This window comes from Argopecten irradians, chromosome 7, assembly GCF_041381155.1.
Source record: "Argopecten irradians isolate NY chromosome 7, Ai_NY, whole genome shotgun sequence".
NCBI lineage: Eukaryota > Metazoa > Mollusca > Bivalvia > Pectinida > Pectinidae > Argopecten > Argopecten irradians.
This window is the reverse complement of record NC_091140.1, coordinates 31,523,288-31,541,357: the sequence shown is the minus strand read 5'-3', so window position 1 is coordinate 31,541,357 and position 18,070 is coordinate 31,523,288. Positions and strand designations below refer to the sequence as shown.

Genomic DNA, 18,070 nt, shown 5'->3' with positions numbered 1-18,070 from the left:
AAAGGTTGTTTTGGAAATAAAATGCTTTTCGTTGGTTGGTTTTAACGCTGCATTGAATGTATAAAGGGAACTAATTGAAACTACTACAGTGACATATAATTTAATTATTTAACACTGGTACTATGATCACAATCATCATAGGCATAATGCCTTTATGATCAAACTTGATGCTTTGTTTTTGTTTTGCATTTTGTCAAAAACGTTCTGGCTTCGTTTTAATTCCACTATTTTAGCGCTTTTCATTCACTAACAGATTTTAGTGTCGATAAAACTTGACAAATTAAAATATGATTATGTTACAACCTTAACAATAGAGGCGTTATATGTTATGATGTACGTCAACTGTGAGGAAAATTGGTTAACAGTTAAATTTACTAAGCAAAACTGAACTGCCATACGACAATTATCACGGTAATTGTCGATAATGAAAAAAGTGTCATAAAAATTACCCATTGTTGCCGACTTTGGAATTCATGAGTCGACTTGGTAACTACGTTGATTAATTGATTGACTTTAATTAATGTATAGTATCAGTAACTTAATTGTGAATTTCTGTTATAACGAATTATTTTTTCTGGTACTATGATATTCACTATAGCAAAGTTTTACTTTGTATTAAAAAATTGATTAAATCATGTTAGTGTTCAGGATTTTCATAATATTAGCTATATATTAGCCGAGTAATGAGTTTTGTTTATTTTTGTCTGATGTCTTATTAGCATATGGCTTATTGCATGGTTTCTCTACTTCCTGTGGATATTTTTTAGCTTTTGTATGATACAATATTCACAATATTTAGACACGATGGTATTGTTCAGGGTGAAACGAAGCGCAGAAAAATCATGTAAATAGGTCAATTAATCATTTTGCATTGTTCTGACTGACAAAAATATGAAAAATATATTATTTTATTTCCGGGAAAAAGACAAATTCGTGATCTAGAGGCTAATGTTCATGTCTGAATATTTTAACCACTCCGAAAGTACACTCAAATTTTTGTATTTTATCTCCATAACATAACTGATTTATCTAAATCAATACTTATAATTATAGTTATAATTCATAATCCACTCATAATTACAAATTATATTTCAGACTTTTTTCTATGAAATCATAACGACGTTGTCTCAACCAATCAGAAAAGACATTACAAGCGGCGACGCCATTTTTTTCTTATATAGGCTGGGGCCAGTTTCATGAACATTCCTTAACTTTAAGGAATTCCTTTACTTAAAATTCCCCCATAGGAAACCATTACAAAAGTTAAGTTAACAGTTTTAAGTTAAGGAGATTTCCTTAAAATCTTTAAAGCTTGACTTTTTTAAGCAACGAAAACCCTCAAGCAATATTGAATTATAATAGTATAAGGTTTTCCGTTTATGACTCTTTGTAAGAACTTTGTATTGTGCTATCTCACTGAATCTTACTGCCATTAGACACTAAACAAACACACCCATCTGGTCGCATTATACTGATCTCGTCCCACAACCAGTATACGTAATGTATGATCATAGTGATACACGATGTCCCTCATATTCATCATGTAGTTTATACCGATTATGGTACAATATTATGTGAATTCTGGAACATCGAATAATGAACATGAACTCTAGCAACATCTTAATTTGTTAACATTATTCATAAATAATGAGAAACTAGTGCATCGTAGACCTGTTTTTCTTTTTTTTTCTCTCTTTTCTTTCTTCTTTTTTAGGGGGGGGTGTAGTAAATGACTAGTAAATCAAAATTATTTGAATCTATGACCTTGGCTATGTCGGTTCAAACAGTTGATATCCGCTCAGCCTTTAAGCGGTCTTTCATACGGATGTTTTATTACCCGTAAGAATGACAAAACATCTAAAAGCAATAAAAAGGCTCGAATTGTTTATGACTCTTTTAATGTTGTTGTTGGTTATTGATATCGTTTTTCTTCTAACCTTATTGTACGTTTTGGGTTTCAGGGGTAACCACCATTGACACCGAAATCGTTAATTCATTACAATGATCGTTTTAATAAAGCATCCTGGGCGTTTGTCATATTTGCTGCTCCATTTGCTCTGGGCTTCATTTACAAAACTATCAGTTTCAGAGAAAATAATATATATGCATTATTTGTAACAATTCTTTCTTGTCAATATCATAATGGAATTTGCCTTTTGATCTTTTCATTGTTTAAAGTATGACTCTATATAATATAATTTACGAAAAAGATATACATCATGTAGTTTTGAAGCCCTTATTCATTACATGATTTGCATCCTAGAGTGTTGCTAGAGGACGTACCAATTTAAAATGCCAGAGATCAGTTCCAAACAATTGACCCACGTCTGATTTGAACTCGAAAACTTACAGGTGAAGCCAATTGAACACCGTGTAAATTTCACATACAATTCGTGCTGTGTCAAACAATAAGGTCAGTGTCAATTTCTATGAGGATCATTGTTATTTATTTATCATAGTCATCTCATTTTTTCCTTTCTGGCAACAATCGCTAATATTAATTTCTACTTTCTTCCTTTTTTTTGAAGGGGCCAGTATCACTGCCATACATGTATTAAAGCTAGATTACAAACGAGCCACGATCGTCTGCGTTTTTCTTTTTTTTTTCGTGGCAACTGTTAAGTGAACTTTTTCTTTTTCTCTTTGTAGATCTGATGATGGTATAACGAAGACATTGTTATGATAACAGTTATTCACAAACTATGATGTCATAGCCATAATACAAAACTAATGTAAAATATTTCTGGCATACTCAGTGTGAGCCTAATGATACCATTTCACCGACGTTGTATGGCCGCTTTTCAAAATGATGCGTTAAATATGATGATTCACAATAAGAAAGTGTTTTACTCAAAGTCATTTTCATATCACTTCGAAAGATGTACACGTAGTTCCATGTTACATGTATGTCAAGTCCTAGATATACAGATAACAGTATATCACGATACTGTTCATGATAACTTAATAATCAAGTTTTAAAAATATGTGCGCTTTAAAATGATTTATGTTGCAATGCGCAAGTTCATGCACATCTATAGTTCCCTGCACGAATAATCAGATATGAACGGTTAAACATTTTGTTTCGAATTTTTCACTGTTATATCATATATTCAAGATACACTATAGTCATTTATTCGAAGGTTCAATGCATCATTCCATTGACTAAAACGAAAGGAAGAAAGAAAAATTTTATGTACATGGTTGAATTCTATTTTGATTGCTTGTCTACTTTAAAATGCACTAGGAAGAACAGAAATGCCAGTAGGAAGACTTAAGAGTGCACGATGTCAGACAATGTAAAAAACGTATCTATGTTGTGTCTGTCTGCAAAGATAGAACAATGCGTCAGCGGTAAAATATTCTTTATTTGACAATAGCTTCAAGCGAATGATGTTTTATCCTTTTCTCAAACGCCAAATAACGTGTTTACTCTACCTAACGGAGCATTGTTTTTGCTATTGAATAGTTAAGATGGGTATGATATATATTATGATCCCCAGAGACAATGTAAACCTATCAAAAAGCAAAAGGTTGTCATGTAACATCAGCATTTTCCTTAAGTGGAAATAGATATATGTTTTGTAAAATCATGCTTTCTTCAACTTTAATAACATAATCTTTTTACGCAGTGACACTTTCCGCCATTATCTGATAATGGCCAAATCAATTGGCTTTTCGTCCGTGTTCCGTTGTCCATCCGTTCCGTAAACTTTCCTGTAACAGCGAATAATTCCATTTTGCTTGTTACGAGCATTTTCATTGGCTTGAAAATTTACTTTATCAGCCCATAAAGGAAAAAATGGCGTCGCCTTTTGTAACGTTGCTTCTGATTGGCTGAGATGACGGCGTAATGATTTCATAGACAAAGATGCCCAAAATGAATTTTGAATTTGAAGAGATTATCTTTAGTAAATTGAATTATAAGGATTAATTTAAATAGTATTTTTATGTTATGGATGTACTCTCATTCGCGGTTTATTTAGAGTACATTCAGATCTTTGTGTTATATCTCCATAACATAAAAAATCTATTCAAGTTAATCCTTAGTTATAAAAACACTAAGATGACTTTCTTAAGTATATGAACTATGTAGTGTAGCTTTTTGCACTAGTTGTGTCAATTAAATTTTGGGTCGGGTTCAGACATACAAAAATGTACAATTGTGGCAGAGTTTCTACCATTCATTTGTGGTTTCCAAGGTGATCGAATTTTCCATATGATAAAGTATATAATATTCTGTATTTGCACATTACAGAGTTATCTGCCCTTGCAGGTAGGTATTGATTGTGACGTCACACGTTTGCGAGCATAACGTCATACTTTTCGGAAAAAACGACATGAATGAAGTCTACAAAATAATAACGTCACGATTGTTACCTACCTTCATGGGAGCCAACTCTTTAATATACAGAGACGGAATTTAATATAGTAGGTGGTCAGAAACGTGATACAAAACGATATATTCCGGCTAATACGGGATCCATACAAACATATGTTTGTAAGACACAAATTACTTCAAATAGAAAAGATGGGTTAATGAATTAATTCTGACCGAATACTATATTTTTAAACTTAAAAGGCATTCTGATCCTTTATCAAGACACACGCAAAAACAAATTGACCACGTTAACATGATATAGAATTAACAATGAAATGTATATACACTACAAGAGGACAAAAGAGACAAATGTCTTTATAATGATGAATACTATTAGTTACACAGTTTGTTAGTGACCTAATACGGAAAAATATTGGGTCTAAAATAAACTTGTATCGGGCGAGGCGAAGACGAGCCTGATACATGTTTATTTTAGACCTCATGTTTTTTCCCGTATTAGGACACTAACAAACTGTGTAACGAATTTATCCCGTCGAAGACCCTTTCAATGAAGTAATTGCAAAATGCATTATGTACTGAATATGGAGACCAAAACGACTCAAAACTTAAAACAATTGTCACCTCATTGAAGACTCGAATGCGTTTTCATGGCCGATTTCTGTTAAATAATGTTAAATAAGTATTGCCGATTTCGGTTTGCTTTGAAAGTGGTCATCAGCGCTATCATTCAAACATTTTGTCGCATCTCGTTCAGTAACGTCGTCGCGAAGAGCGTTACTTGGCCGCCATATTGTTGGTAATGACGTTCGGGGCAAAGAACGATAAGTCTATCGTCCAAACATGATACGATTTCTACAAACCTGATACGACTATATATTGAATATCATGTGACGTCATTTAACCAATAGGAATACAAGATTCTTGTCTGAGGCGGGATAAATTGAATATATCAGTTTGCGATTGGAGTAAAAAGCGAAATGTATCTATATATAATAGACATCGTTAAAGTATATAACAGAACAAAAAGCAGAAATTTGATTACTAAGGGGGTGCGAAGGGATTGTTTTGCTCGTGATAAGCGGTCAAAGTTTGCAAAGTTAGATGACTATTTACCCTGTGCAAATGTTATCAAATGCAGTGCTGTTCTCGCCTTCTTTTGACAAACACGTTAAACAGCATTCGTTGATGGGAGGTTGACCGAAACAATAGTCAAATAGCTGCTGACTGTTGAAGTTAATAAAACATTACTTGTTGTCATGTCATGATAAAACATCTGTTAGTAGATTGGTTGATTAGGTTTATAACGTCCTATTAACTGCTAAGGTCATTTATGGACTGTTTTGGGAGGCTACGGTATATCTCTATTTTGTCTCTATTTTATATTCGGACTCTTGACCTTATTTTAGTGGTATATCACAGTTGAATGTGGATACTATATTCAATCACTGAAAAACAGAGTGAATATGCATAAAGAAATACAAATTATATTTCTAATGTAGTAAGTGACCTATGTTTCAATCATTTATAATTCGTTTCTAAGGGCGAGTTCTTTATTTTTCATTTTCACAGTTCAATAGGTAATCATTTAATGGTTTCAGTTGACCGAATTTGAACATCAGATCGACTAGTATTTTTATTATTATTACTTAACCAAAACAAAACAGCAAATTCAACACTATAATGACAATAAAACGAAGAAAAAACGCATTAGTATTTCAGAACCCTACATTCAAACTACACGTATAACTATCATTTTCTTATATAGATAACAAAAATGGTTGATCTGGACATGTTCAAATCTGTCGACGTTTTTGTTTTTCTGAATACAAATAGTCGTGAAGAATTATAAACGGGTTAGACTTAAAACGGATATAAAGTTTTAGACCAAAGTGACTTTTTGAATGAAATGAATATTAATTTTGATAATACATATTAAGCCTAAACTATAATGGTGTTAAAATGCTATTTTCGATCTGGACAAGAGCAAAATAAAACCGTGAATAACCAAAAACGTTTTACCGAGTCCGTTAAAATTCATACTTCATTTCCTTCCTTCTCCAAAAAGACTGGCTTATCAAGGTATCATTACCGCCCGTGTAAAACAATGAAATAATTCACATCTTAGTTACTAACTTGATCAAAAGCATATATACGTGATTAAATTCAGGTTTTACTGTTACTCATTACGTAATGTATAAATTTTGGCATGCTAAGCCAAAAATGTACCATTCTAAAAAAGGAATTTTTAAAATTATTTTAATTCTGTTTTAGACGTGAGGAGATAATCAAGAATACAGCCACTATCTAAAACTGTAGCAAAATGGTAAGTCTTTAAAATCAATATAAACATATTATGTGTAAGGTGATTTTTCTACAAAATCAGTTAATAAGGACCAGACTTGAAAACTACATTTAATATTGAGAGTGGCAAAGGCCCATTACCTTTCCGAAACAAAAAGTTCTTTAAAACAATACTAAGATAAGAAAATATATATTGATGGCTTCAGATGAAGTTACACTACAAAACAAATACAGATTTTCTGTCTATTATATGTTAACAGTGCAGACTTATTTCGCTACTGTCTGGTGTAATGATAGTCAACTAACGTGCGGTAATTAAAACGACGGAAAAATTAAAATTAACGTTTCATTTTTTAATCAAATCGTTTAGAAGGTAATGCTTATTGTAGTATCAACGGTATCCTAATCCACAAAAAAAAAACAATCTGGTTTTGCCTTTTGAAAATTAAAAGCCGTTTTGGAAAGGTACAGGACCTCTATGGAAAGTCATTTTGTTCAGCGGTCTCTGGATGAAGTAATCTAACAAGCCAGGTAAGGTTTGTCTGGGCTCCGTGAAATTCTTTACAACAATGGTGTCTAGGCAATAGGAATGTAATTTTGTAATGTTTGTATCATTTTTGAAAATGCTGTGTGCAAGCAGGGACTCGCCTAAAACAATATATGGTTAGTCAACCTACTGCAGAGCAATAATAAGCTGTCATGCCTTTTCATTGTTAAACAGAGCTGAGGTAAACCTTTCCTTTACATGTTATGTGATTATTTTGTTTTCCTTACCTTAAGAACAGACATTAATATCGTATTCCTCGTATTCACGAATTCCATTATTGGTATTCGAAAATTGTTAAATAGATACAAAAACGCTTTTTTTGTTGTTAAAACAAATTTATTTTCTTACCAAAACATCATGTTTCATTGATAGCAATTAAAATGATTGAAATAAGACAAACGTATTCACATAATCCAAAGCTTAATAATTGGTTATTCTTCTTCCAAGCTACATTTTGTATTTAGATATTTTAACTGAATTTACCGTTACTACACATATCACCAAATGAGATACTGAAATGAAAACAACTAGTTCACTATGTTTCTTTTAAGGACAATTAATACATGTTGACAGAAATGAAACGATACAATCATAAGAACAATAGAATGCATCAAAATGTCATTTAAAATAGGACGGATTTTGTTTTGAAATGACAAAAATGGGTTGCACAATCCCACCGCACATAAGAACAGACAAGGCTTTAGAACTTGTTGTATATCTTTATATATATTATATTGTACTTACAGTATGTTAACTAAATGGTCTACTTATGTATGTTTGCAAGTTAAATAGGGCATCCCAATACAAACAAGGTTAAGGATGTTATGAGAGGAGAGTACGCTTGCATATGCTTATATGAAGGATAGTCACTAAATTAGATGACATTATAGGTAGAGTCTCGGGTTTCACCGAATTTACAAACTCCTAGAGTGAATCCATACTAAACTTTTCTGAAAAGATCGTATTTTTCTTTCTGCAACGAGGCCATTAATATCCTTACTAACGGAAATTACAAATTTGAATAATTTGAGTAAATGGTCTTAACATTATCATTGTCAGACATGGAATCGACATGTGTAAAATATTTGTATTTGCAGAATACAGATTGGCTACATCACTCTACTTTATCTTTTTGTTTTCTTTTATCTACGAGTATATTAGTAAAGTGGTGAATGCCAATATAGTGTACCTTATTTATAACGCATATTTCTTTTTTTTCTCCTTGTAATCACTTTTACCGCCATTAAAACAGGCCAGAAGATTGTTTGTAATGTAAACCCAATATTTTTTGTCTTTTATAAATGTCATCTATTATGCCTACCATTTAATCTAACGGATAAGAAAAAGAATTACTATGAAATGCAAGCATAATGCAATAATACCTAGATTCTTTTTCATTTTGTTTTATTTCATATTTTAACTTTTTTTTTCGTTGAAAAGAATATATATATATATGGTACCGCATAATCAAACTAAAAATATATTTATGAAAATGTACGTAGAACTTAAATATGTAATAAGAAATTTTGGAATTCCTTAAGCTGTTCTTTCAAGGGAGATAATCAATATAGGAATTTTAGGAATTTTATGAGAATTTCGGTCAAAATTTAAGTGCGAAATTCAAGGAGATATTGACAACACCCCCCCCCCCCCCCCCCCCCCCCCCCCACACACACACACACACAACGCAAACACATTAAAGTTTAGCAAGATGGTACTTCTTTACCAATTTTTATCCACAGTTGTGAGAGATGACCTCTTAAAAATTAGCAATGAATGACCGGACTTGAAAACTTCGTTTAACCTGGACAGTGGGAAATCATTTGGTTCTGTGGTCTCTATATCTATATAAGAAAATGATATTGATAAAACTTATTCTATGCAATCATTTTATTTCAAAGTACATGTACTGTTATATTGCCATACCCACTTTTTAAGGAGACTTTATTTTTCACGTGTCGTCGTTGTTCATACATCAATTCCTCATATCGAATAATTCAATATAAGCGAGTAATAGTATTGGGTTTATCGTTGGTAAGACGTTTTTTTCTAATTGTTCAATTCATCGTTAATGGAATTAACGTAGCAGAATGGGTGTCAATATGACGCTTCAATTAGTATCGAAAATCTTATGGGAAATCGTCAAGTGTTCGGTATCTAATAAGCATGGGAATATATTCAGTGATACAGTATACTTTTCTGTGGCCAATCGAATAAAAAATATTAGATTGTTAAAGTAAAAAATCAGCTTGATCCAGTACTAAATTAGGTTTGTGATACTATGTAAGTACTGAGGAACTGTCCTATTGCACTATTAAATATTCCGTATTGAATTAAAATATTCGTAAGTGAATTAAATGGTAGTAATCTGATCTTTTTTCTGATACCGTCTACGTAATACATCGTATGGGTTTTTTTTCTATACAAGTCTTTAAATTGATTTTAAAATGATTACTGTTCATACTGTGATAAAAGTTAAGCAGGCAGGAAATAAAACCAGGCCAGTGACTTCTTTTGGAATAAATGGTCAATTTAATGTCTTACCATTCGCGTTCACGCGAAGATACCTGCACCTTAGGGACGATTTATGTGTATGTGACTGAGTGCGATGGTTAACTTTGATATTATAACAACAACTTAACTCACGTGTTAGTGTGTAGTATATTGATATCTGTCTGTCAGAGGGAGTATCAAAGACTGTCGGGTAATGCATTGTACCTTTGAAACAACCTGATTGGTGTAGTTTAAAGCATGTACACGTAATTGTTTAGTTATGTGAAGAACACATTTTCCCCGTTGATGACGTGATAAATAAAGAACACATCCCAGCTAATCTAAGCCTAAATAGTCTTACGGCACGCACAGTGCCATGTAGTATTAGGCCGTGTCTTTAAAATCACATGTATGTGTATGCTTAAAAAATCAATCATTTCTTTTTCATTTCATTTCGTAAAAACAACTCCTAATCCAAAATTTGGCATTTCGTTTGATTAATCTTATTTTCAATCTATATGCGATAAGATCAACTTCTCAGAACTTAAATGGAGCAACTCTTTCTTTTTACACTCTCTTGTTGATAGGTTTTATATCTTGTTTGCCTTTATGCATTCTTGCCTTGTTCATTCTAACTTAATTAAATATCATTTTGATTAACAGTTTTGATATATCTGCATTTGATTTAGTAGACAGTGGTTTGAAGTACAAGTAATGATGTATCACTGAGTATACGGCAGTATTTGATTACATTCGATAAAATGAACATTACGTCAAATTGTATGTCTCTAAGTATACAGTGTAACCTATCTAAACCGGATATAACTAGAACCAGCATTTTTGATCGGTATACGAAAGTTTTATGATTATACATGTTTTAAGTATTATCAACTAAGAAGGAAACTATCCCAAGATTTCGCCAGGACACACAGGGATCCGGACTAAACGAGGACCGGTTTTGACAAGTAACATGCATACTGTACTTTCAGCAAAGGTAATATTCCTTAGGGAACGAATGAAGATATTGAAATGTTTTGATGCGTTCTTCTTGTGATTATTGTAGACATTGACGATGCTTTTAAAATAAAAGTCTGATGATAACTTTATGAAAAGCACTATTTGAATACATGTTATACCTTTTGTTAACAAAATCATTACACTTGAGACAGTAAATGGTCATTTGCTCGATAGTTTCACATATCCTTTCACTATGTTGAATGGATCATTCATGAAGAACATCATACAACCATCAGCAGACTGTTATCATATCACACAGGCACACACGCACGGAAGTAGTCTTGTAGTATCGCACCAGTCCTATCTTGTCTTAAATATAGCCTGTTCGCACGTAATCTTCATCGATAACACGACCAAAAGGACAAGTAGTTCCCAATTGATAATTTCCCCACAATACTACTAGTCACAGCACAACTTTACTGTGTACTCTTGTAATTTTCGTGGGTGAGGCTATCCTCGCTAACGTCATATGACGTGTGGAAATTGGTTGCTTGTTGGGGAGTCGGAAGGCATTCCTGTGTCGGGGCAAACCACCGCCTGTGACCTATGGGTGCGGCTATTCTGTTGTCCCTAGCACCCCTTCATGAAGACCAAACGCTAAGGACCTGTAGCTCACTATAATAAGAAGAGATAAAAAGAGGTTACATACCGCTATATTCCTGACTTGCAAAAGATGATTACGTATTTTTTTTACTTTTTAATGATGATTAACTTGCCATTGTCTTACTCTGAATGTAACATATCAGTCTCATGTCTTTGGTATCGTATTCATAATTGTATACCTTGACTCCAATGAGCTTCTCTGAAACAAACTAAACGTATTCCGTCCTTGCATATTACAGAATTAGCTCCCTTTCAGGTAGGTACCCATTGTGACGTCATTATTTTATGCGCACAATTTAGGTCGTTTTCTCCGAAATAGTATGACGAAACGCTCGCAAACACATGACGTCTATGACGTCACAATCAATACATTCACAGTGTACTCGCAAGGGTAGATAATTCTGTATAGTGCAAATACAGAATACTTTATGTGTATTTATCATGGCACAGTCAGACTTTAGTGAAAAATAGATTTTGAACAAATTAATGCAATGAAATTATGAATTTACGCACTCACCATAATGGCTACATTAACAATTTACTGAAATACAATTACATATATATAGTATATAGGTTCCAACGCAACTCTACTTTTTATGATATTTGTTGCAATAATTGTATATAATCGTTTCATTCATTTTACTTTTCCGGAATTTTACGGTCAATGAAATCCGACAGTGATATATAATACATATTTCCAAATGCCTTATTGTATGAACTCGACAAAGGAATACCGGATTAATGTACCAAAAAATCATATTTATGCATTATCCCAAGACACGTTCATTCTATGGAATGTTACAACCTATTGGAATTATGTAAATGTCAAGAAGCCTTCTTTGTGTAAAATATGTTCCCAATAATAGTTTATACCGAGGTACCAACTGTGCTCTCATGCAATATATTCCGACCTTATTCGGTTCTCCGGTAGAAATATACATTTGGTATATGATTACAGGACGCCTAATCCCAAATTAGTCATGAATAGGAATGTACGTGCCAGCTAAAATGTGATTACCTTATCTCAGAATGTACGGACTTATATGCTAATGTGAATTTGATAGAATTAGAAACTTTTCTGTGTATTAAATCTTATATAAAATTCACACATATATATACTGCGTCTTACTCAGATAAATCTCAGAATTATATGTGTCTCGTTAGACCTATACATATATGCATATATAATATTCAGTATGATCGTGATACAACAAGAATGTTCAAGTACCGAAATATGTGTATTAACAAACGAAAAAAATCCATGGGAAACTGATCGTTATTCCAGTATATTGATGTCATTTTGTGGATTTAATGGTGTATACTTTTAGTTGAACTTATCTTATTGTTATTTCTTGAGTAAAACAAAAAAAAGATTGACATTCTGGAGAGACAGAAACAGAAAATAATAAGAAATGATAAGGGGAACACTTACGATTGCAAATGAAAGTAAACACCGTTGGTTGAACTCCTTAGGGCTCCGTTAGTTTATAATTTACTGCAACGAAAAACAAAATCACTATCTGAATACTAATAAACGTATAACCTAATGCATTTAATTGTTAAATAACTGAAAATAAACAAAGGAGACCAAGCATAACGTGATACTAATAGCAAAACTAAAACCAAAAGTATGAAATACTTAAAATCTGTAATGTCACATGTTGACATCTGTTTACAAGTCATCCGTCTTTACTTGTGTAATCAGAAGAGATCCATGCGGTCATTGCGTCATCAATACATACGTTCATTTACATACACAGTATAATCTGAATCATATAAATGTTTTAGTCTGTTTCATAATAATTCCCCACATTACAAGAAACAAAACTCATGTAATGCCGTATTTAAATACTTAATTAAATATAATCGAAAGTTAATTGATTTCGTGAACACCTGTATTGAGGATATGAACGTGTTGCATGTGAATTTGAATCCATGGAAACACATTCATAAACGTTATTGTTGATTAAGTTATTTAAATCAATACAAAACATTCTTGGTAACTAGGTAATTTGATAAAGTGAACACTTTCATTGAGGAAGTTACTTGATTAATGCTAATGTGAATCCATGGAGACAAATATAATACCTTTAATTGATAAACATGTTCTATTGCATTGTTACAGTAAAACGAGATAGATACTTTTGTTAAGTCTCTAAAGTTATTAGCCCACCGTTAATAGTGCACTGTTAAATCACTTCCTGATCTATCTTAAATAGAAAAAGTAAAAAGTAGTTCCCATAGCGACTCCTTTCTTAACGTCATCCTATCACTACACTGTCCGAAAAAAACCGGAAATGAGCATATCATTACACACGTCTTGCACTGATTGGAGGTTGAAACTTCATGTTAAGAAATGAATATAGATAGTTTGATATTGTAGCCGTTGTATAAACACATTTTATGTTTGCTGGGCAGTCGTAGCGGGCTTTAACATAGGAGGAAACCGGACTATTCATGGAAATCCTGTTTGCTTGAGTATATAATACCGTACATTTTCATTTCCAGGAAACGAAACGCCTTGATTAAAGGCGAGTGCATTGACAAAAAAGTGCCCACCACCAAATGGTATAATTTTGGACAAGGAAAAATAAGTGTATTTGATTTAAAAAAGTATAATCCAGAGGAATTTCATTAAGGAAATATGCAAATTGATTTATATGCCAATTCTTAAAACAAAAATTAAAAACATGAAACAAAATGCTTAGAAAAGAAATAAAAAAAATACTAATAATATATAATTATTTGATAAAGTTAAAAAAATGTAATAAAAATAGATAGTTTAAGAAACACTTACATATTTTGCTTACCTTGATAAAATGTCACTTTTCTTGCATGGCATTCTTCGTCCTGAAAGTGAAATAAGCTTCTTAATTGAATAAGCTTTAACAACCGGATCTATATCATAACTGTTAATACTAAAAGACCAGAACACGTATTTTATCAGGTATGTTTCGAATCCCAAATGATTCTTATTTCCTTTCCAGCATTTTAACATACAAGGTCGGTAGGACCGAGTATAGTCTTTAAGGTTAACAAAGCAATGAACAAATATATCATGGAATTTAAAAACGGGACATTTTAAGAACGTTTGATTTATCGTTTTGGAACTTGTACATTGTAGATTACTTTTTGTGTAAAAATTAAAACGGAGCCATAATTCTTATTTAAATTTGGAATTGCAGAACAAATGCATTATTGCATAGTATTTTAAGCAATTACATTGAATATTATTTTTTTATCATTTGACTGCCTTCCGTCATATCAGGAAATTTATCACTTACATACTATGGCATAGCATGGCAAAAACACCGAGTATAGGAAATAATGCATTATACATGTATATAAAAGGAAAAAAAAACTGTGAGGAAAAAAAATTAAAATATCATTATACTAACAAAACTTGACACATTTTTTTCAAAGATAAATAATAAATAATTAACAAAACCACCAACATGTACTTGTTGGCAAACAAAATTAGGTATTTTGGAAATATATTGACACTAATTATTTTAGCTTTTTTATTCTACTTGATATACTTTTTGTAAATTCGATCATCTCCAGCTGTGCTTTACAATAGCGTTTAATCGAACAATCGTTATTTCAGATAAACTATCTGTTTAAAGTACAATCAGATGAGATCCGAGCCTGTCTTAATTGGTTCCCATAGAAAACCAGGGCTTGTCAATTAAAACGGAGCAATTAAATTCTCATTTAGAATAGACACTTAGGCAGGAACAATTCCACAATATAGGGTTAACAATGGTACTAAAAGGATATTGTGCAGCATTTAAATCACACTGATGCCTTCATTTCTATTATATTAATTATAAAGTTCAATGCTATGATTTCAAATTATTCCTCTAAGGTATGATTAATTATATCTTTTGATGTCTATGACATTCATAATTCATTTATTTTTAAAGGTATTATTTCCATTGCTAGCCTTCAGATTGAAAACATTGAAGATTCTAAAAATATAAATCCACAGTTCATCAAACATTGGTCGAAAACTTTTCACGTAATCACTCAAAAAAATAAATTGACCGCTGATTCAAGAAAACTTTTTGCTTTGTCTTTAACTTAAGTTTTTGATGTTAAAACATTAACATTAAAAAACACTAAAACACTCGAAAGGAACTATAATATCATTGCGATATTGTTATTTAAATGAATGATAAATGTTTCATATCGAACTTCAAAAGTACATTATTTTGTAACCCACTTCCTGTCTGTCCGTAAGATACCGTAATGTATATATGATGAATGCGGGGTACCAACCTGTGAAGTAGATTGTATATTTGTTCTCACTAGTCTCCTATTGAGAGGTAACGGTGGTCTGAAATTATTTTCCATTAGTCCGTCCCCTTTACCGCCAGTGAATGTCAGTTCTCGTAGTAAATGAAGCTGGAGTAAAAGAAAATAATAATTATTCAATATGTTTGATTATTTCTCATACAACGAACGCTACAACGATCATACAACCTGTCCCCATAGCAAATGGAACTAAAGATAAAAAATGAACAATTATTCAATATGTTTGTTCTTTCTTCACTAAGCGAAACTAAAGTTGATAATATTTAAGAAATTATATTTTTCTTTATGCTTTCTAGACAAGACTTTTCGGTATTCGATGGCTGTTCTGAGACAAACATATTCATAATGTTGATTTAGCATTATGCTTCAGCTTTAAATATTTTAGGATACGTTTAACTTTTGACGGATAGAATAGGACATTATAAATGTGAACGTATTAAGTGTACACTATCAAATATTAAATGACATATATAAATAACAAAACACATAATGCATTCTTTTAATATATACTATCTCAAGACCAGTCCTCTAGAAATTGCAGCAAAACGGTTTTTTAACTTATGCACAATAAATCAATAATGATGGACGATTTTATAACATTTTCTTTATTAAAATCTTATCAACAACGTAAAGTTAAAGTATGGCCCAAGACCTATAAAATCAAAGAGCAAAATGACACGCCTTTGTATATATGAAAACCAACATGATTCATAGGTTGAGGTACAATTGTATACTACCGCCGTCACATGAAACCCGACAAATCCACCTATGATGAAAAATTACCAATATCATTTGAGATTTACAGACATACGGTAAACGTACACAAAATGAATCTGTACGCGATTTATAGCTCCCATTTAACAGTTATGGAGGTAAATTGCCCTCTTCATACCCAATAGCCTACCATAAATAAGAGTTACTGCGCATCTGCACTTATAAATGTGTCGGGACAGTCCGACAAACCTGTCTGGGTCAATAGGAATCTATCCGGCGTTACAGATGATTGTAGTTTATTTCAGACGTTAGCGGGGCTTTTGGTGAATATGGATAAGTCGTAACCACATTTAAATTAAGAGTCCGTGTGTCTTTACTTTCGAAATAAGCTCCGTCACCCAAGATCGAGGTATTTTATTGTGCTAATTATTGGCTGGTTTTTTTTTCATACCAAAGAAGTAAATATATATGTATAGGCATACCAGTAAAATTCCTCATGGTGCAATAGTTAAGGGTGTTATTTTGAACAGATTTGGCAGCCTTCCATCAGCATATGTTACATATCGGGTGCTTAATTCTATTGTTTGTGAAACAGTCCCTGCAGGTCAAGTTGAAGCGAAGGGGACTATAGAGTTATCTCCCTCTATCTGTCCAACCATCCGTCGGTGTCTGTCTGTCTGTCTGTCTGTCTGTCTGTCTGTCTTATTTCATGGATTACTACCAAATAAAAACTCTAAAAAACAGCATTTGTCAGTAATATAAACGCTTTATTTCATGGTGAACATTTAAAATATTCTTTTCGCTTATTCATCTGATTTTTGAGATGTACTGATACTGGTTATCCTTATGTTTGTTGACCAAATGGTGGTATCGTTTAATTTCCAAGATTTCTTATTTCGTAACGATTTTCTGCAAAGAAGTTACAACAATCCAGTGTTTTCGGAAAGACCCTGTACAATTGAATTTCTGATCCTTTAAAATAGAACTATTACAAGGAATCATAATGCCAATATTCCAAAATAGAAAGTACTTTCCATATGCAAAATATTGTTATTTAAACCTTTTCAAATAGTTCTATATTGAGACGGTAATGGATATTCTAGTCTTCTGATTACTATGCTTATTATATTATCTTATATAAATTGTCTCTAATTTCATGCCAGGTGATGGTGTTAATTTACTATCACATGTTATTGCCTTTTATCTCTTCTCTAATTATAATAAGGAAATAACATGGTGTTATATCTGTCCTGTACTTAAACTAATCCTAGAAAGACTTATAGTGTGTTTTATGCGTGAAGTTATAGACTAATCTATAGAACCAAAATAGTTTTCCGTAATTGAAGACTGACAATTTGTTCCACAATCAGCATAACGATAATTAACATTTGAGAAGTGATGAGCATATAATCTGGTACAGTCACAAATCTATAGAAAATTAGCAATGGTTTAATGATAGAAAGGTCAGAGTTGAAACTCCGCTCGAGCATAGGTGCTGTCGTTTTGTTAGAAATGTCAAGGACACATGCGATATAATAAAAAAAGACATGCGTATTTGTTAACATAGATAGGTTGCCTATTTTACGATGTGGGGAGCACGTCCTGTCTAGTAAGTAAATATTTATATGTGGAAGTAATGAAGCACATTGATGTGCTTCAAATACTCTTATTTTCCTCTGAATGTTTTGTGTTGGGTGCATGTCTGCTAGACTTTGTAACTGACATCAGACAGTTGGAAA

The 18,070-nt window shown here is 32.3% G+C and overlaps 1 protein-coding gene across 1 annotated transcript in view; it reads right to left on the bottom strand.

Annotated features, from left to right (window-relative positions):
• Positions 1–8,858: 8,858 nt before the first annotated feature.
• Positions 8,859–18,070, bottom strand: part of LOC138328143 (carbonic anhydrase-related protein 10-like) — a 124,126-nt gene continuing 114,914 nt past the window's right edge. The window contains exons 8-11 of the mRNA XM_069274793.1: positions 15,582–15,707; positions 14,111–14,150; positions 12,733–12,795; positions 8,859–11,312 (exon numbers count right to left, since the gene is read on the bottom strand). Of these exons, the coding sequence (XP_069130894.1) occupies positions 12,770–12,795; positions 14,111–14,150; positions 15,582–15,707 (192 nt within the window). The 3' untranslated portion in view covers positions 8,859–11,312; positions 12,733–12,769. The remainder of the gene's footprint in view (positions 11,313–12,732; positions 12,796–14,110; positions 14,151–15,581; positions 15,708–18,070) is intronic.